Here is a 21206-nt window from a genome sequence, read left to right as displayed (position 1 = left end):
TCAGCGAGCAGAAAATCGAGCCCAATTGATTTGGAGGAAACTCTACGAAAGGTATGGTGGAAATCCTGTCGTGATTTGCTCACCCTTCATGTCATTCTAGAACATAGAGCGCTAGGGCACAAATAACAGGGGCTCAAACAACTCCCAGAAACCAACACAAACCCATCGTCTCTCAGTCAAGCCGGTGCCTCCAGTGTTCACCTTTGGGTTTGGAGCGACGCGATGGTGAGTAAACTGCGACAGAAATTTCATTTTGGCGAGAACTAATCCTTTTAATTTGGGAGGCAGCTCTGGCGCCGTGTTGAAGGCTCTGCTCTAAGCTCAAGCTATCTGCGCACGTCTGAGAAAGACAGCTGAAGTTTTTCAAGAGTCCGTGTCAAGTCGGCATCAAAGAGCAGATAAAAGACACGAGGATCAAGCTGAGATACAAGAGCGACTCTGCCTGCAAGCTCACAGCTCGCTCACACACACACACACACACACACACACACACACACAGGACTATGGGCTCAAGGGTATTCATTTTATCTCTTTACTCATACACACACACACACACACAGTGGGGAATGAGCAGCACCCATTCACTCTCTCATGACACACATGGCACAACTGATACGCTTTAAGACTGACAAACAGCAAAAGCTTGAAGTATTACATTTGGCATTTAACGTCTGTCAGTAAGTAGGAACTTTTTTCCAGGCCATATAATAATCTGAACCAAAAATACTATTTCATGTCATTTAAAAGATTTTTATATAACATCTTTCAATAATTAAAAATCTTTGACATTGATTTTTTTCTTCGTCCAGAGCAAAGCCAACATTTTCACTGCCACCAAAGAATATGGCATATTAGCCACATGCTTAAAAGTATATTTTATTACATTTCTATTAAAAACACACACACACACATATATATATTTGTATGTGTTTTCTAACTTGTATAAATTGTACACACACAATGAATATATATTAATATAATACATTTTTATACAATCATATACAAAAACAAAAACTTAAAGATATATATATACAATATTAACATATATTTTAGAATTTGAATACTAAAATGTAAGTAATAGTTCCCGAATGCAACGTATTCTATTGCCATAAAGATTTAAGGGTTGAGAAAGTTATTAACCACCAGCATAGAAATGCACTACCACTCTAACACTTTACTAACTGCGTAGCAACCCCCTGGAAACCATTTATCAGACACTAGCACCTGGTACCACTCACGATTCTTCAAAAAAAGGGAGAAATCTAGCCTTTTCAATCACACACAACTCACGCGTTATCAACACCCAAAGGTCTGCGAGTGCTGAAACGAGACCGCGAAAATATTATTACCTACACATTCACAAAAAAAGAAAGGCTTCAGTGCACTAAAGACCTGGCCAGTGATTTATAGACAGCAGGAAGCGTCTGCTCCAAAAATAAAGGAGATAAAATACGAGGCGCAGAGTAGGATGTTAATTGCCTTGCTATAAATACACAACGCCTCCTTTCAGACTGGAAGGAACAAAGTCCTCCTCCGTTGTCTTGGTGTCAGGGCTGCTGCTGCTGTCTGTGGATGTCGTGGAGCTGTCAGATTCCCGCGCCATATGGACTATGACGTCATCCGGGCGAAAGGAACGCCCCGCGTTCGGAAGCCGGAGTCAAAACACGCGAGCTTATCTGTCTGGGACTCCTCCACGCGCGCGATACTCCGCTTCGTTTGACCGGTTACGGGCACTTTTTGTGGCGGCGCGCTCTTAGTTCGGGGGAAAGCGACAGCTCTCCGTGAACTGCGCAACAAGTGTTTAATAACATCACTCGTGTAAACAACCGCGCAGCCCCGAAGAGTGGACGTGAGCGCGGGGCTTTTAAATACATCAGTTACAAATGTACTTAAATGTATTTAAGCGTGGGTCCGCGCGCATCGGGCTTGTTTTTTCACACGCGTCTGACTGACGTCGCGTCGTGAGCGTCGCGTTTTTAGGGCGGTGGGTCAAGTTCAGTTGAAATGCTTTGCGCTTTATCAGGAAGTTTCTAAATACAACAGTTATCTAAAAAATTAATCTGCTAGAAGACGTAAATATATCGAGTACGGTTAGTCAACATGATAAATAATCCTAAACAAATAAAAAAAAATATATATATATATATATATATATATATATATATAAGTAGTGTAACTTTAAAGTAATGTAACTTTACACATTACATATGATTACTTGGATTGATTGGCTGGATGTACATTATCCTGCTTATTACACGCCTTGCCACAAAAGTAGGCTAAATAATTCGAGATGAAACACTGAGCTGAGTTTAATTATGTGAACACAAAGCTCCCATGAAGAAAGCAGTTGCTAGCAAGCGGCAAGCTCAAATTAGATGGGCATTTAAGGCATATGGAGCAGACACATCTTTTCACCAAATAAATAATGACGTACTAGTACTTACAGTAACTAGTCTGTTAGTTATCTTTTAATCCATTGCAGTGTACAAAACAAAATAGCAGCAGATGTATTTGTATGAAACGACAGAGCGAGTCCACAATATAAGGACGACAGAATTGAGAAATTGTACACATAACCAAACGCAAAGCTTCCACAACCGACTTTAATTACCAGGATGAGTCTGTATTATTAGTTTTCACCAGTTGTTATCACACGTACCTTGAAATGTCACGACAGACCAGTCAGAATCAAAGCTTAACATTCACTTAGAGATCATTCTGAGGCCAAACACAGATTTAAATAATAGTTCAATAGCTATGACACTGGTTTTGACTAATTACAGTTACATTTGTTTTGTAATTAAATTACATATTTGCGTTGCATGCAACTAGTTACTCCCCAATATGTGTGTAAATATATAACAACTGTTATATAAACTAAACTTTCTAAAACAAAAAATAATAACATCTTTACTTTTACTTTCACTTAATATAAAAATGCTTTAAAACCCACGTTAACCCCTCACTGAACCCTATTGCGCCAAATATGGTATTGTGACATGTTTTATGACATGCACAGCTCTCATCTTTCAGAAATTAAACTGCTCTCGTCACGTGACTCCAGCCATGTAAAACGTTCTCACGAAAGTTACGATAATTCACAACTCCTTAAAAAAACTCCTTTCGAACTCGCAAAGGAACATCGGAAGCCCGAAACGTGCGCTTAAAAGCAACTTCAGCTCTCACGTCTTCGCGGGAGCTGACGGGACTTACTTGAAAGTGAGGATGCAGAGCGGACGGTAGGATTTGTGGCTGGTGTTATCAGCCATCCGCTTGCCCCAAAAGTCATTGGTAAAGATGCTCCGGAGGCTGGAGCCCGGTCTGATATCTGGATTGTTGGTGATGGCCCATATATCATCATGCACAAACTCCCCCCAGAGAGAGTTACTGTAGCAGAGCGCGCACACCGCCACCAGCGCGGCGTACCGGACTCCTACCACCGGCCTCGGTAGCGCCGACAGCCGCCGCTGCACCGGGAGAGGGGCGGCTTTGGTCCCTCGGCTGTTCGCTGTCATGTCGGTCCCCGTCTCGCATGCTGCTCGTGGGAGTCAAAAAGAGGAAAGCCGTCCCGTTCCATAGCCCGTGTGCTGCGCCGAAGCCCGGACAGCGTTACAGCTCTGAATGCGTAATGTTAGCGAGTGTGAATGTGTATAAGGTGTTGAAATCTATGTAACCCGCCTACCGGCGCATGCGCAGAAGAGAGAGAGAGAGAGAGAGAGAGAGAGAGCGAGGATGAGAGAGAGAGCGACTAATGTAAATTACAGAGAGCGAGAGAAAGAGATGCAAATTAGAAGGAATGAGCACGCGAGGAAAAGTAAACAGAAACAGACGGAAAGAGACAAATGGAAACAAAAGAGATGAAGAATAAGAAATATAGTTTTATTATAATTTCCTCGTTTAATATATATGTATTTTTTAGCCTACATTTTTTACATTTACCTTATTTCTGCATTATTTACTGTTAAACATTCATTAATGTTTCATATTTTTGAGTGGTTACGTGAAAGCTTGCTTCCGGTACAAGATGAAAAATTAAAAAGGTAATTGTGACTTTTCGAATCTCACAATTCAGACTTTTTTGCCCTCACAGTACTGAGCTTATTTCTCAAAATTTGTCAAATTTTCTTCTTTCTCAAAATCTGTGGAAAAAGTCAGAATTGCAAGATATAAACTTCATTAGAAAAAACAACATTAGAATCGATACAAATTGTGAGATGTAAGTTCATATCTCACTTTTTTTTTAAAACTGTGAGATTAACTAATCACTTTTAGTTTTCTTTTTTAATTCTGACAGAAATATTTGATATTAATGGGTGTAATATGGAGAATCAGTAGCTCTTTGCTATTATACTTCTGTCAAAATAGCGCACAAGTATTCTTGCGTGAGGCTGATTAAGTCAAAAGTTATGCTAATGATTAAATTATGATTTTTATAGCTTGTATAAATTGTGGTTATTAAAAAAAAAAAAAAAAAAAGAACTTCAAAAAACAAAACTGAAGGAGTCTTACATTGTTTCTATAATATTCTATAATATCAGTTACGGTTATATATTTTGGCACAAACTATTGCTACCAAGGTGAAATTTTGGAGGAGAGAATGAGAACGAGAGAGAAAGATAAATGCAAATTATGGAGCGAATGGGAGAGAGAGAGCGAGCACAGGCAGGAAATCAATAAAGAGCTGTGGGATGTTTCACACAATGATTGCACTGCCTTGACCGTGACCCGTGCCTCCACGCAGAACCAGTCATAAGCAAATTGCTCTCGGTTCGGACTTGCTAATGGAACAGGAAGACAGGGATAATGAATCATGATGACAAACGCATTTTTAAAGATTCGGTGACAGGCGAACATCTGGCTAAACACGATTTTATGCAAGAAATGTTAAAATTACCCTTCTGGGGTGGGCGTTTAAATACATCTGCTGGCCCCCTGCGGTCAAATCGCTCTTGCAACCAGATTGAGCAGCGAAACTGACTGCTGATGGCGCTTTTTTGCATTGGGAAATGATTTCCATGACAATTAAGCACATTTAAACACCCTCCACCAACTGTCAGCAGCAGAAGCAACAAAAGAAAAAAAAAAGTTATATTATTATAAATTTTTAAAAAACTAAATTATTATTTTGCACTATTATTATTATATTATTATTTATTTTTATTATTATAAATGCACTCTCTCTCTCTCTCTCTCTCTCTCTCTCTCTCTCTCTCTCTCTCTCTCTCTCTCTCTCTCTATATATATATATATATATATATATATATATATATATGCAAAATGTGCTTAATTGTTGGAAAACTATATCAAAACTAAAAAAAAATTATATTATAGCAACAAAAAAAAAATTCAAGATCTCTGGATTTTTGGGATTAAATGCGATCCGGCTAAATATGCCAAATAAAAATGTTCTGAAAAAACCCCCCACACAAATCAATGATCACACGACTCCATGACCGTTCAACCGTTCATGTTATATTAACTTTTATGACTTAAGTTAATTCTGAAAACTGACTGTTACAAAAACAAACTCTGAAACATACAAACATACGACAGCTATAAACATCGTCCTTCTGACTTCTAGCCAGTGCACATGATCTGTTTGGGCAGAAAAATGCCTACGTATCTCTGAAGGCACTGACCAACGTGACAAATCCCTCCATCTGTGTGTCAGTCTGAAGCGGTGTCCGTCCGTCTCTCTCTCTGGCTCGTCTTGACATGCCTCACTTCACAGCCTCGGTCGAGTTTCTTACTGACTCATTGCAAATGGAGGAGAGACTGTATATTGAATATATAACATTCAATTACTTACACACACACACACACACACACATACGTCTGCACACATGCACAAACACCCAAAATTCTGTACAAATGCGCAGACACACACACACACACACACACACACACACACAGCTTCAGGGAATGGGTGACCCAGAATAACCTCTTCGACCTCACCGGGGCCTTTCTGACCAGTTTTGATGATGTCTCAGTGTTCCTATTAAGAGTCAACAATCTGAAGAGCTTGCTTTGGGTCCTGGGTTAAAGATCCCATCCACCCTGAGTGAGATGTCTCTAGTCACCAGAGTTCAAGCTGTTTTCGGCGTCAGAACTTTGTACAGATCCAAATCCGAAGTGTCAGGTATCCCCGACCTGCCTCAGAACAACTGGAACATCTCTATGGGGAGACGATGAAACAATCTTTCATTATTTCAAGTGTTTGAAGTAACAACAGCAGTCATGAGACGGATAAATAATGTAACACGAATGTTAAATGGGCTAGAGTGACGACAAATGCTTTTAAATACTTCATCTGTGTCGCCGACCCTAAACTTTAAAGCGTATATAGTATTTGAGATATCCATGTCAGGGAAAGCCACGCTTTCAGTGGAGTCTTAAAGCAGTTAACGCTGATGTGCAGCGATCCACATCTTTGGAAAAGGTCACACTTACCACAGTCCCTTGACTCCTGCACTCCTCCTCTGCTGGGCAAGGTTATAGATCTCCTGCAGTTGCTTTCTCTGGTCTTCGCTCAGAGGTGATGTGAGGGACTGATACCAGATTGCATCTGAACTCTGAACACCTGCAACAGGAATTGTTTGCAATTACAGAACATCAATTTATCTTGCTGTTTAAGTACATTAACAATATATATATATATATATATATATAAAGATCCAAGCAATTTTAATGACTATGCTAATTAAGAAACTACAAAGAATATTATTAATTAAAAAAAATATATTGGCCAAACTACAGGACAGTTTCAAAATTAACCAAATAAAAAAGATTGTGGAAAATATAATGCAATGATGACCAGGAAAAAAATTTATTAAAATATTTATGACACAGATAGCTAAATAAATTAATAAAAAAATAGTAATTAAACAAATATTGATTCTTAAATTAATATTGATATTGAGCAATGGGAAAAAATACCTTTATTTAACTTATTTGAGATGTTACTTGCAGTGTGCAAGTAAACAGTTTTTAATCTTTGATTAAATATTTATTATGAAATCTAGGAATAAAAAAAAAAAATCTAGGAATTTGTAGGAAAATGTATTTACTACATTACACGAGTACGACAAATGAACTAGTGCTAAGCGAAAAAAAGACCTTTTAACAGAACTTTAACCCTACCATCTTGATGTTGATTAAAACAAGTGTATGGACATTTATTTAATATTCATCTACATGAAGCCAGATTTTGAACAAATGAGATGTTGACGGGGCTCTATGCAAATATGGCGTAGTGTGACATACGTAATTAATGTATTATGTAAATGTACACGTGTGGTATATTATAGAGAACAAAATGTGCATACGGAGCAGGGAGGCGGTGAAGAACTGATATTCATCCTCTCCGTTGTCATAGTCCAGTGGTGTACTGTATTCCTCTAATGGGGTCCCCTCCAGACCTTCATCATCCCAGTATTCATCATCGTCCTCATCATCTTCATCTTCATTGTCATTCCCAGTGGGAGCGCCGGACGACTGCAGGGCCATGCCTTTCTGTCCGACCTCATCCTCGTCGCTAGGTATCTCCTCTGGAAAACAGACATGATGAATTTCCAAACTCAGTGTAGAACGTTTCCAGAGCAGTGTAGGGGAGGGGCTTGGTGATGTAGTCTGGATCTTGTTGACGTAAAGGTCACTTCTAAAAATAGACATTTCCAGTCTTTGAACCTCACACTACCGGTTCCAATAGAACAAAGCTAAAAAAAAGCCTTTAGACGATGCTTGTGTGACATTATTGTGAATTACGATTATAAAGTGTGACACAAACCAAAGTAAAAAAGATAATAAAAGAAGAATGTTGGTAATCAAACAGCTGACGGTAGCCATCCACTTCTATAGTGATTGTTCTTTCTCCATACTAAGTCAATGGCTACCGTCAACCGCTTGGTTTCCAACATACTTTAGGATGTTGAATGATTCTTCAGATCTTTTTTTGTATTAATCACAAAAAAAGAATCTCATATTTTTGGAACAGTGAAAGATTTAAAAAATAATAAGGATTAAAAATGGTAACATTTTTATTTGAATTTTTTTGCCATCATTTGTTCACCCTCAGGTTATTCCAAAAAATGCTGAGAATGTGGGCAACCAACCAAAGAAGTCCAAAAATTAAGGTCATATGGATATATGCAACCCAGCATGCAGCTGATGTTCGTGTCTAACAGAAAGCAGCACCGTAGTATCAATAAATCCATAACTCCTACAGCGTGATGCTGTCAGAATTCAGGTCAGAGGTGTAGAGTCGTGAAGATCTATTGAACTCGTTTGAGTCAAGTGCTTGAGGCCCAAGGGTTCAGAATCACGTTAAACTAACATGCACAAGTCGTTCCTCCATTTCCCGTGTCTCCGGGGCCCTGTTAGAGCGATACAATCAGTTCTCATTCGTCCGTAAACCCCGATGACTAAAGTCCAACCTGAAGCTATATATGCCAGAAATAGTACTTCCTGTGCAGGAATTAAGTTTACCTGAGGTGAAGCGAGATAAGGACCTGATGAAACGGTGAGATTAATATAACTACACAGACCACCAAAAGGAACAACAAACACTGGACTCAATAGGTCACTAAATAATTATATTCCGTTTATTGTGTTCTGATATTAAAGCAGCTATTTTATATGTAATTAAGCACTTTTTGTCATTTATTGCACTAGTTAAGGTTTTGCGCACCAAGCCAATTTCCACTCTCCTGTGACACTTCAATTAGTCTAATAGTATGGTTCCTCCAGGGGCTCTGTATGTAAATGAGGTCGTTTACATACAGACGTCTTAAAGGTACAGACTGTAAACACTCTGCAAGTGAAATGCTTCAGAACGTCTCGCAGTCACACACACAATCTCACCGTTCTCTTCCTCCTCTGTGCCCTGAGCTCTGGCGAGCTGCTCCGGTTTGTTGAGCACTCGGGAGGAGTAGATGTGCTTTAAACCCAAGAAGAGGAGGAGGATGGAGGGAACGATCTGACCTGCAACTTCCTCCAGGACCGCGGGGCGGCTGGGCAGCTCCATCAAAACACTCAGCCCAATGATGCACATCTTACGATCGTGCAGTCTGTGGCAGACAAGCAATCATGTATATAAATATAGTTCGCTTAAAGGGAAGTAAAGCTTTCTAAAAGAACTAAAGGGATGTCAGTCACACTAGTTAACCAGAACTGGGAACCAATGTTATCTGAATTTAAATAGAATTCATATTAAAACGCTTATTATTTGAAACTAGATATGTAGTAGTTATATTTTTCAAATTTAAAATTCAAATTCCGGAATTTAAAAGAAATTTAAAACCATTCCAAAGTCAACGGTAAAAAGTTTTAACATCCCTGTCAGCTGCCACTTCAGCATAAATACAGATAAATATGTTTAATGTAAATCCATCTCTGTTAATGATGTGCATGTGACATTCGGAGCCTTTACCCTAAGAAGAACTCGGTGTCGTTCATCCACTGGTTGATGAACTGTGCTGTGATTGGCTCTGGGCTGTGAGGGAAGCGGATGTTCTCCAGTGTGTGTATCAGTACGGTGGGGCTGTAGTACAGAGCTGCGATTACCACCTGAAGACACATGGTGCGAAGCTCGCTGGACTTCACACCTCGTGTTAACCGCTCCAACACGGCCTCCACGAACAGAGGGATACACTAACAAACGCACACAGGCACCAGATTTGATGTTACATTAATGTACACTTAGCATACTTATCAGGGCCATTATAATGAAAAAAAAACATTTTTTACATTTAATACATTAAGTAGTAATAAAATGACTATATATAAATAAATAAACCAACCAAAACTGAATTTGAACTGAAATTTATTAAAATGGAATAAAAATAGTATAATAAAAAAAGACCAAAACAAATAAAGGCACTACTAAAAACTACAAAAAATATTAAATTAACCTGAAAATTAGAAATGTTCCCTTGGCAACAAACGGAAATAAATGTAATTTTAACAACTATAATTACTGACAATCAATTGATCAATAAACAAAGTTGAACTGACCTAAAATTTTGGGAAAAAAATTGTGGGAAATTGCAAAAATTACATTAAAAATAAATAAATAAATAAATAAATAAATAAATATATATATATATATATATATATATATATATATATATATATATATATATATATATATATGATCAAATGTTAACTGAAAAAGTAACATGTTGCCTGGGCGACAAACTGAAAAAAACTAAAGTTGCACTAAAAATAAAATTAAATACATATACATGAATACGTTTAAAATACTGAAATAGAACTAAAACCGAAATTGAAAAAAATGCAACCTAAATAATAAAATTAGCATAACTGTAGAAAAAAAGTGCACAGAAATGAAAATAATAAACTAAATTATGTAATACACACACATATATTATACACACACACACACACAACTGACCTGGTCAATGCCACGTCCACGACACTGTAATATAATGACCTCTAGAAGCTTAGCAGCATGGCATTCTGGGTCTTCCCCAGCATCGCTAGTTAGGACCTGGGGGATGAGAGGTGAGAAGGTGAGAGGAGCATATGGAAGAGTGACATGAAATACGTTTTATATTGGAATTATTTAATAAGGGAGATGCATATTAAGACCTTTTTGCACATGGTGTAAATGACCTCCAGGTATTTGGGGTCTGATAGCAGCATATTTGTGTCCACAGTAACATAATTGTGCAAGAGGGGCATCATATCTGCATCAACAAGGTAATAAATCACATCATTAACCAAGTACTCAATATCGGCGCGATCATTTTCAAATGACTCCCGTAAATACGCACATCCATCAACTTAATGACTCTTTCAACCTAGTTCAATCACGACATGATTTATATTTTAAGGTGGAGCGGAGAGATCAAGCCTGAGCTTGGCTCTCGGCTTGCGTTTTACACTGCAGGTGAAGCATCTGAGCTACATGAGCACTGAGACCTGTGAAGTAGTCAAAGCAGTCATGCTGGAAGACGTCGTACAGGACCCCCAACAGCTGCCACATCTGAGGGGAGATGGAATAACAGGTGAGTCCGAACGCCAGCGACAAGATCTCCTCATAAAACTCTGGAAAAGACAGAGAGAGTGTGACCGATCGCTCCTGAAAGAGAGACGTTTTGAGGACATTCAAAAGGATACATAGTTTGATGATAAATGTCGAAATTTTTATTCCGAGCTCCACCAAGTGGTCAAGGGGTGCATTTTTTTAAGGGCCGTTCAAACTGACAGCAATTAAACTGCTGGAGTTTGACGAGCAATCTCTACTGTCTTCACTGGCATTGGTAGCTGGCTCATTATATCACTGTATTTATGCAAATCTAGTGATATTATCATACATTAACGAGTTGAACTCAAACAAAGTTCCAAAGTTTTCACCAGCTCTGCCAAGTGGTAATGAGCCTTAAAGGAACAGTTCACCCAAAAATGAAAAATCTGTCATCATTTAGTTACCCTCAAGTACTTCGAAATCCGTATGAATTTCCTTGTTCTGCCGAACACAATGGAAGACGTTTTGAAAATGGTTTGTAATCCAGAGATGTTTTGGTCATCACTGACTTTCATAGCAGGAAAAAAAAATAGTATGGAAGTACAAACTTACTTCCTAAATCATGACAGAGTTTTCATTTTTGAGCGAACTATTCCTTTGAGCATTTTAATGGGGATGTCTTTAAAATGATTAAATGTAATTTACGAGACGTGACTAAAACATTTCATATTAATGCAAAAACCTTTAATAAATAATCTTGAAAAAGAAAATAGTGTCTCACACACACACCTGCCATACCTATGATGGGTTTCTGGAGGACGAGACCGATCACCTGCAGGCATATTCCCTCCAGCTGCTGACTGATCTAAGATTACCAGAAACAGAGAGAGAGCGAGCGAAGGGAAACATCAAACTCATTTCTGCTTCAAGACACAAATCGCAACATGTTCAAACAAATTTGATGTCATTTAAAGAGACCTTTCACCCAAACGTGATCATTCTCAGCAGGAAAATTTGCGAACAAATTATTCAGGCAAATCTTATGAATTGGATAAACGTACTCGTGTGAAAATAAAAGTCTCGAACATAATTTGTTCATGAATTGGACATTTCAGTCCATTTCTTGAACAAAGTGAAGCGTATCACTTCATCTGATTTCATTATATTGAAACAAGCAGCAAGGATATTCTTCAAATAAATGAATAAATTTGTATGCAATAAATATTTCTTTGCATTATTCTCAAGTTTGTGCAGCAATTTTAGTTTTTTTTTTAACCCACAAAAAATGTTCCAATGCAGAACTGATTTGTGCTCAGGCTCAAACAAAAAAATTTAATTAAAATAAATAAAATAAAATATTTTTGTTTTCTAGTTGAATACATTTTAAAATGTAATTTATTTATGCTATGGCAAAACTGCATCTTCAGAAATCAATCTAATAACAGCATTTATTTCATTATAAATGTTATAACTGTCCTTTCAGTAAAGTTTGACTAATTCATATAAATTACTGATATACTGATCAGTCCATGCTGAATAAAAGTGTTAATAAATTTCACAAATTTCTCCTCATGCTGAATCTCCATTAAAAAGGCCTCAAGCTAGTATCCAAACCTCTTTTCGGTCCCCCATGACTGTGAGGATAGTGTCTATGGTGCTGAGGATACCGAGAGCCATCACAGTCTTATCTTCACTTTCCTCGTATTCTTCACTCTGGAGAATCTTGCTGAAGATCTCGGCCTGTGCACAACAACCTCTTTTAGCACGAGCCGCGCACACGTCACGATAAACCGAGAAGACGAGTGGAGTACCAGGTTCTGCGTCATATCCACGGCGATGACGGCCACTTCCTCGCTGTATTCACAGATCATCTTCTGAATGACGCTGGTGAGGTCATCGTTCTCCGTCTCCTTGATGATGTGCAGCAGCTCCTGCATCACAGGCTTGATAAAGGGTCGGACGTAGACCTTGGCTGCGCTCACACAATACACACGATGGAGAGAGTTACGCAAGCACTGGACAGGCAGACGGCAATCCAATAGTTTCTTGAACCAATTACAGAGAGTAAACTAATTTCATTTAGTAAAATTAATTTGCTCCATGTAAGGTGCATTAGTGTACATTTCGTTCTCAAATGAAAGCAGACGCATTTATTTTCATTATGCATGTCTTGATAAAGCCTACACGCTTTCATTTTTTATTCCGTCTGTTGATATATCTGTAACACGGTTCCCAAACCAGTAAATACTGTATTCTCCTCATAGTGTGAAATTAGTGTTTCTCCTCTAAGCCCCGCCTTCCTGAAATTGGTCGATTTGTAAAAAGCTCATAATTCTAAAAAAAAAAAAATCGAGGTGTGCTCTGATTGGTCAGCTATCCAAGGCGTTGTGATTGGCCGAATCTTTCAAACTACTGGTTCTGAGACTTTAGTCTTTGCAACTTTAGGGATCTTATCTATGGACTAACAGCTTGTAACACTCCAAAGAGAAAGAAAAACTTGAGGTCTTTGTTCGTCTGTGGAACAAAAATGAAGATTTTTCTGATAAAATCCGAGAGCTTTCTGGAGACTTCAGTGTCATGTTTATCTATCCATGACTGGCCTGGTTATTGTAAAAAATCCAGTGCTGTCAAATGATTAATCAAGATTAAAATCGCATCCCCCCCAAAAAAATTGTTTGCAGAATCTGTGTGTGTGTACTCTGTTTATGTTAATATAATCACAAACACACACACATATAATTAACAGCAACAATCCAGCAAAACTTTCAAATCACTTCATAAACTGCTCAAGTAGTCGACTAAAATGTGTTTTAGTTTTAAGTGTGTGTGTGTGTGTGTGTGTGTGAGAGATCAAACCTTGCTCCTGGTTCCTGACCAGCGTCTGCAGTGCAATGGCTGCCTCCACTTTGACAGGCATCTCCTTGTCATCAACCAGGTTCTGCTTGACCAGCTCCACAGCGTTTCTCAGGACCAGCTCATTATGAAACCTCAGAGGACTGAAGGAGTGCAGCACCCAGCACGACTACACACACACACACACACAACAGAAAGACCAGAATCACGTCTCCATGGAAACCAGTGTAGCTTTGAAGGACTCTTGACAGAAGCAGTTTTGATTGCCGAAGTTGTGTGCAAAACATGCCGTCAAATTCAACTAGTCGTGGGTTGTTTGAGTGGCTAGTTGATTATGCTCACCAGAAATAGACTATGAACCAGGAGCACAGACTATTAACAGGGTAAATGACAGATAGCCAACAAATAACCACTCTAATTCAAATCACACAAAACTGTTAAGCCTTCACAACAAGAGTCTTAAAGCACCAATTATGTGTAATAACAGCATTTATCACAGAAGGCAATTAGAAATTTGACAGTAATTGTCCAAAATTTAATGTTGGAGATTTTGTTAAGAATGAGGTGCTTTGATGGCTGAAACGGCAGCACTTTAGAGGGCTGGATTTATAGACAGCTTCTCCGAAATGGTTTTATTGTGCTGACAGCTAATCTAATAATTAGCTATCATGCCAGAGCCCTCTCAGAGGAGATCTTCAAAGTTTAATTAAGAAGACTTTAAATGTAAAGAAAAACTCAGTAAGTGACAAGTCTGTTATCAAGTCCTGACCAAATCCTATCCTAACACTAGCAAAAACAATAAAACACAATAGATCAAATATGAAATAAGAATATTAGATCAAATAGAATAAATGAAATTAAACTTGTTAACTGAAACATGTTTAATGCTAACATTATGAAATAAAACAAAAAGTCTAAATCACATAATAAAGTTAACAAAAATAAAAATATATTTAAAATGTATAATACATAAAAATATTTTAAAATAAAAATAATAAAAATAAAAATATTATACAAACACCAATCCCTTATAAATAGTTATATTTTAACTTAATACAGTAAGCCATTTGCTTTTTATTTTTATTTCAAGTGCTTTGGTGATATGTGTTTTGAGATGTGTTATACTGTAACATTTAATAATGTAATCTGGCAGTTAAACACTCACCCGGGCCCTTAAGTAGCCAAGATTAGAGTTGAGCAGAGGAAACACATAGTTTTGTAACATGAGCTCCATCTGGTCCCTGTACACCCGCTTCTGCAGAAAGACGAGGACGAGGAGGAACAGTGTAGCAGGAAGCTTGTAATTCAATTGAGAACACAAAAGATCTTGCTAATTAAATCTAACCTTTAACAAGGGTTGAGCCAAGGCACCGATCACATGCAGGGCCCCGTCCTTCCTGCGGGGGTCAGCGTTGGGATCCATGAGGATCTGATGGCAAAACTCCATCATCTGAGGCAAGACCTGAGGAAAAAAAAAGTTAAAAATTAGATCACAAACCCAAAGGATACGACAAAACACGTGCAATTGAATCATATGACCTGCAGAAAACAGCACCCGTAATGAAATACTTGAGGTTATTTCACTCTGAATCCTTCCCTCCAAGTAACTCTGATCAGATCTCAATGCGTTTCTTGGAAAGTCTGGAGTGTTTCGTTGGAATGTAAATGTAAACAAGAGCTCTGGCATTAAAGAGCGGTCTGAGGGTGGACTCACCTCCTTCCTTTTCCTGGCTGCTGTACACAACAGAGTCTGGGCGGCCGTGGCTGGAGACACGTGATCATCATACATATCTACAGAACACACACAGATCAGCCAATCAAGAACAACAGCTTCCATCCCTGAATTCACTGACAGAGGAAATCAAACAAAAAAATCCGTATTTTTCAGCCTTAACTAAAATACATCAGAAAAACCACAATCAACCGAACAGCCATTGCATTCAACAATAAAAATGCTTAATGCATAGATTCAAACAGTTGAAGTCTAGTAAAAATTTGTTTTTTTAATTAAAATAAATAAATAAATAAATAAATAAATATATATATATATATATATATTATCCAAAAAAGTTAATTCACACAATTCATATTTATAGATAATATATCTATTAATAATAACCACTTTAATTTTGCAAATCATTTTGATAAATTACAAACTATTTTAGCTCCATTAAAGCATTAAAACATCTCCAGAGTTGCAAGACAAGGAGAAACGGTGAAATTAATCAACTTAATGGCCGCATTGACTGAAAAATGTTTGAATTAATAAGTTCCCCGTTTCGAATGGATTTCCCAGCGGGAACGTAATAATGCTAGAGATTTTCGAATCAAAAACATCTCTCCTTTTCCGCCCTCTCATATTCACAAACCGGACAATATGAGAAACGAATGCACTGACACAGCCTTTACAAAACTAAAAAAAGCACACATTGATAAGGAGAGAGAAAAAAAATGATAAAGTACACTGACTAAATTTCATGCGGATGTACTCGTACGGATCTTCCTGCCACAGTCTTTCATCTTCATCCTTATAGCACATCAGAGGAAACACCACCTCCTGAGTGATAGTCTGCAGTGACAGAGGTATTACTTTATCGCTGTATGGAAGTCGTAGTTTATATAGAGTCACGTGACGCTGTTCCTCAGCTGCTTCCCACCTGCATGTGCGGTTTCATCTGTCTCCATGTGAGCGAGTGAGACACCCCCTGAGTCATGTAGCTCAGAGCCTGCTGGAGGACACGAGGACTCACGTACTGCCTCTGCCGGTGCTGGCCAATCGCTTTCAACAAGACCTGCAGGAAAAACAGCATTTCACTCAGCCACCGTGCAGCTAACGCCACAATACAAATGCCGTTCATACCTGCTGGATTCCTACAGCGTACGTCTTCAAGAAAAAGTCTGCAAACTCCACATATTCCTTCGTCACATTTCCTGGACTGCCATATCTGTCGAAAGAAAACCAGTAATAACGTATCTAACTGTTACCGCGATGGGATTATATAAAATCTAACACACATTATGATAAAATATACATTGTTATTAGTGTATGAAACCAAATATAATATAAAGTCACAGAATATAAAAGTCATTGCGATCAGAAAATCCTAAAAGATGCAACTAATACACAGAAATATTAAACTACTGTTATTAATATTTAAATAATATTAGTATTATTAATATACATAAAATTATATAATAATAATATTTTAAGTTATTGTGATACAAAAATACAAAAACATACAAAATATGTGCAATTGTGTCATTGTGATTAAACTAAATATATGACTAATACACAGAATATTATATTTTGTCACACAATTAATGCACATTAATGTACAAATTGTATTAATAATCTACATAATTATAATCATACAAAATATATCACTAATATACAAAACATAGCATACAGAAATATACTACTACTATAAATAATAATAATAATAATAAAATGTTAATTTCTAAATAATAAAAGTATTATTTAAATATTAAACGAATAACGATGATAATAGTAGTTATTGCTATAATTCACAAACATCCCTACATTGCAAAATATAGAAACATAATATATGCAATAAATGAAAAAGTTATTTGTATGGATGTAAAAAATCATCCATAAAATCTCAATTAATATGCAAGACAGAACAGAACAGAATAGAAATAAAAACGATATTAATTCCCGGGTGCTGCTCTGTTTTTAAGTCTGCTATTGTGAAAGTGCATTTCCTGTTAGAGGATCAATAAAGTTCTTTCTATTACGAATGCCCACAAACGAGGCTTGCGGTCTGGCTTGTTTAATCACCTCTCAAACATTCTCATGATGATGTGCAGAGCCCATTTCTTGCATTTCCACCAGATCAGTTCCGGTCGGTCGTCCTCATCAGCTTCCAGGGTTTCCTGGAAATTATTCAGCAAAGAGTCATAATCACAGAACAATCGCATTTACCGAAAAGACCATAATGTTGAAAAAAAGCCCGGCAAGCTTACTGCAGGGACGTCCCGATCCACAACTGTGCGCAGGATCTCCATCCAGTGGGTCATGACGGTGTTATTGATCAGCTGTAGCGGTAGGGAATACTGCAGAAGTAGACACAAACAGGGACTTAGCACGGACCTGTTGGGACTAACCCGGGAAACCAATGATCACACACCTGTACAAGAGCGTGGAAAATCTTCAGGATTTGCTTTTGGATCAGAACTGAGATGAAGGTGGCATCAGACAGGAGTTGAGTGATGAGCTGCTGGAGCCGGGGCAAGAAGATCTGCATGGCAGCTAACAGAGGGTCTCGCTCCTCAGCCTTCTTAAACCTGACCCCCACAGAACCGTAAACACCGGCTTTCAGACACCATTTCTATTTACTTTCAGAAGCCCCTGAAAACTGGTTTCAGGCCAGACAAGTTGTAAATGAGAACGTAACAGACTCGGAGAAATTGCTTGCTCATTAACGGATCCTCTGCCGCGAATGGGTGCCGTCAGAACGAGAGTCCAAACAGCTGATAAAAACATCACAGCTGGGAAAAAAAGCTGTGTATTTATAAAATAACAAATCCATCAACACGTTTGAACTAAAATGAGTCCTCTATCCATAATAGAGCAGTGTAGAGTTAAAAAGTAGTCTCATTTGAATCAGGAGAGAAACATGCACAGATCAAGCACTGTTTATAAACCGTACGAAACAGGTTCAAACTGATAGGTTGGTCAATTTTTAAAGGAGGGGACAACAGGTAACTTTATTAATTGAGGAAACGTTGAATTTAAAACGTTTTAAGAATGAATTTGTTTCTTACAAACATAGACTCATTCTGACAGCACCCATTCACTGCAGAGGATTCATTTCTCCAAATCTCAAATCTTAGCCGAAATATAGTGATTTTTTTGTTGTTTTTTTTAGAAAATTTGTCGTTTTTAACTACTCTTTGAACCTCGATTGAAGGTTGATAATTATGACATTAGCGAAAAGAAAAATGTCACAGGTAATGAAAAGAGAGACAAAAATCTTGTGCTTCACTCACTCGTAGTTTTTGACGAGTTGGTAAAGAGCGAGCAGACTCCCGTACCAGCTCCCACTGTTTGGTGACTGCAGGTATAGGTTAATTTTGTCCACTACACCCGTCCACCGTCCAGGAAAGTCGTGTTTTATTATGGCACGCAAACACACCGTCAGCTGAGCCCTGCCAACCAACAAAAAGAGTCATTTTCCAGTGATAACACCTGCCCGCAGGTACACAGCCGTCTTACCTTATAGACTCTGGGCAGCGAATAATGGCCTCCACCATGTTTTCTCGGATCTGTCCGCGATCGTTTTCATGGATGTTGAAAGGAAACACCACCTCTCCCAGTGTGGGCTCTCGGTCCTGCCAGTACTGACTCACCATGTTCTTCAAGTAGATGGCAGCTAGGGCAAGAAATAATGGCACCAGCGGCAAACGCAAACGATTCGGTTGAGTCATTTAGATTCAAAATCAGATTCACTCAGCTTGACTGATCAGCATCAACCCGCTTGAAGAAGAGAAAAGCTCTTACCTGCCTGCCGGACAGGAAACTCCACCTGGTCCGAAACAATGATCTGCAGCAGAGTTGGGGCGAAGTTGATGATCTTGTAGGACTGAAAAAAAATAACAATATCTTAAATTCGAGATTTTTATAAACATTACCAGTTTGCAATCCTAAACGATTCTTCAGGGCCAGGAACGCAATTTTACATTATCTCACAAAATTATTGGTTTCGTGCTAATAATTTAAGAATTATGACACTGCTTATATTGAAAAACTATGATTACATGAACATATACAACGAACAACGATGTTAAAAACCGAACTGAATGAACAATTTCTTTTTAGAAATCGCAGATTTTCGTATGCAGGCGCATCGGCTCGTCTTAACACGCATTGTTCATCTGGAAGAGAAATGAGTTTATGTGGAGCGCTTATGTGTGTGGATTGCACTGAATTGCATCAGTGGTCTGTGGCAACGGTGATTTACATGCAGCACAATCAGGACACAATGAAAAATGTCATATCACAGCATAACACCCATAAACTCTACATTCTACATTATTCAAAGGGATTTATAGGAGTTTTTCCTCTCTGACATCAAACCTAAAGCAGATCAGTCCTTAGAATAAAGCACAGGACACAAATATTATCATAACTGAGTTGGTTGTCAGAAGAGGAGCGCATCTGCCTCTGTTGTGGCACACTGATGCCATTGATGCATTGCAACTAGTTTGCAACCTCATAGGTACGAAGCCAGACATCTAAATAGTAAACAAAGACAAAATAGTGTCGCAGATAAAACGATTAAACATCACCCTGGCTTATGCATTAATATCAGGCCTTAATTTAGCATATTCACTGAAGGCATCTCTGCTCTCATGGTGCTTCTGGTTCCTAAAGAAACAACAAACTTCTCTTGATGGATCACTGACCTGGTTGAGCTCATTCTCAGCCGCTAGCCTGAGATTCGGATCTATGGTGCCCTTCAGAGCTTGTATGATTCGATTGGGATCCATTGGGCCCGGTGCGATGGATTAATTTGAATAAACTTTGGACTATCGGACAGATGCGCGGACGATCAGATGTCTCGGATCTTACAGGCAGCCCTGCCCCAGTCTGCCGTCAAGCGACTGTCATCGTCGCAAAGAACAAAGCCCAAGCGAGATTTTACGGCAGAAGCTGGCATGACAACTGCTGCCCACGGGTAAAATTAAAGGGACCTTTTTTTTTAATATGACGATGATATGAATCTTTAAACTGCATCTAAATTGTGGCACAAAATCCGACTCTTCGAATCGAGTATATGCAATATTCAGTATGCATATACATTTTATATTTATGACGAGACACCGCAGGTGAACAGGGTTTAAAAATAACCAATAATTATCGCCTGATGTACCCAGTTTAACGATTACATTGATAATTGTAAATTATCATTGCAAGTTTTTCAGAAATGTTATGTTTAAATGTGCAAATGAGGCATTATTCAATGAAATATGGTCGAATTTGCATGCATTTCTAGTGCAAAAAAAATCTGAACACTGCATAAAGTCAGTTTCAAAAACGTATTTTATTTTTTATTTTTCCATGTCAAATGTTTTTACAAATTATATATGAACAGATCTCTGTGTGTCTCAGAGGTGGAATAGAGATGGGAGATTAATATAAAAATCATTTCGATAAAACAGCCTTTGAAAATATGTATTGTGATGGAAATGCACGTGCTTAACAGTGTCTTTTGGGATGTTTTCTTTCCACGACTCTGAAAGAACACTTCATAAAAAATCTCAAACTTGACAGGTACAGCGGTGTCTTCGCTTAAATAAAATGCGAAATTAAACGTCCGACCCGTTTGCGCATTTATTGTATATC

At 38.2% G+C, this 21206-nt stretch overlaps 2 protein-coding genes across 4 annotated transcripts in view; both read right to left on the bottom strand.

The window, feature by feature from the left end:
• tmtc1 (transmembrane O-mannosyltransferase targeting cadherins 1) overlaps positions 1–3643 on the bottom strand; it is a 33415-nt gene extending 29772 nt beyond the window's left edge. The window contains exon 1 of one of the 2 annotated variants that reach the window (XM_043237735.1): positions 3214–3643. In XM_043237735.1, the coding sequence (XP_043093670.1) occupies positions 3214–3515 (302 nt within the window). In that variant the 5' untranslated portion in view covers positions 3516–3643. The remainder of the gene's footprint in view (positions 1–3213) is intronic. The other variant, XM_043237734.1, reaches the window with a different exon arrangement.
• A 1809-nt stretch (positions 3644–5452) lies between these two features.
• ipo8 (importin 8) lies at positions 5453–20449 on the bottom strand. Of its 2 annotated transcripts, none has more exons than XM_043237731.1 (25): positions 20267–20449; positions 19362–19443; positions 19077–19233; positions 18851–19009; positions 17989–18145; positions 17825–17914; positions 17640–17734; positions 16701–16785; positions 16498–16632; positions 16310–16409; positions 15555–15631; positions 15186–15302; positions 15006–15095; positions 13844–14009; positions 12799–12959; positions 12602–12727; positions 11777–11852; positions 10942–11067; positions 10609–10706; positions 10412–10507; positions 9428–9648; positions 8860–9065; positions 7326–7547; positions 6451–6580; positions 5453–6175 (listed from the first exon to the last, which is right to left on the bottom strand). In XM_043237731.1, coding segments are annotated over exons 1-25 (3057 nt in total). In that variant the 5' UTR covers positions 20351–20449; the 3' UTR covers positions 5453–6174. The 2 variants fall into 2 exon arrangements, with proteins under 2 accessions (XP_043093666.1, XP_043093667.1); XM_043237732.1 differs by having other exon boundaries at positions 11786–11852.
• Positions 20450–21206: the final 757 nt, after the last annotated feature.

The sequence above is a fragment of the Puntigrus tetrazona genome, chromosome 4, assembly GCF_018831695.1.
Source record: "Puntigrus tetrazona isolate hp1 chromosome 4, ASM1883169v1, whole genome shotgun sequence".
NCBI lineage: Eukaryota > Metazoa > Chordata > Actinopteri > Cypriniformes > Cyprinidae > Puntigrus > Puntigrus tetrazona.
The sequence above is the reverse complement of the archived record's forward strand: the minus strand, read 5'-3'. Positions and strand labels throughout refer to the sequence as shown.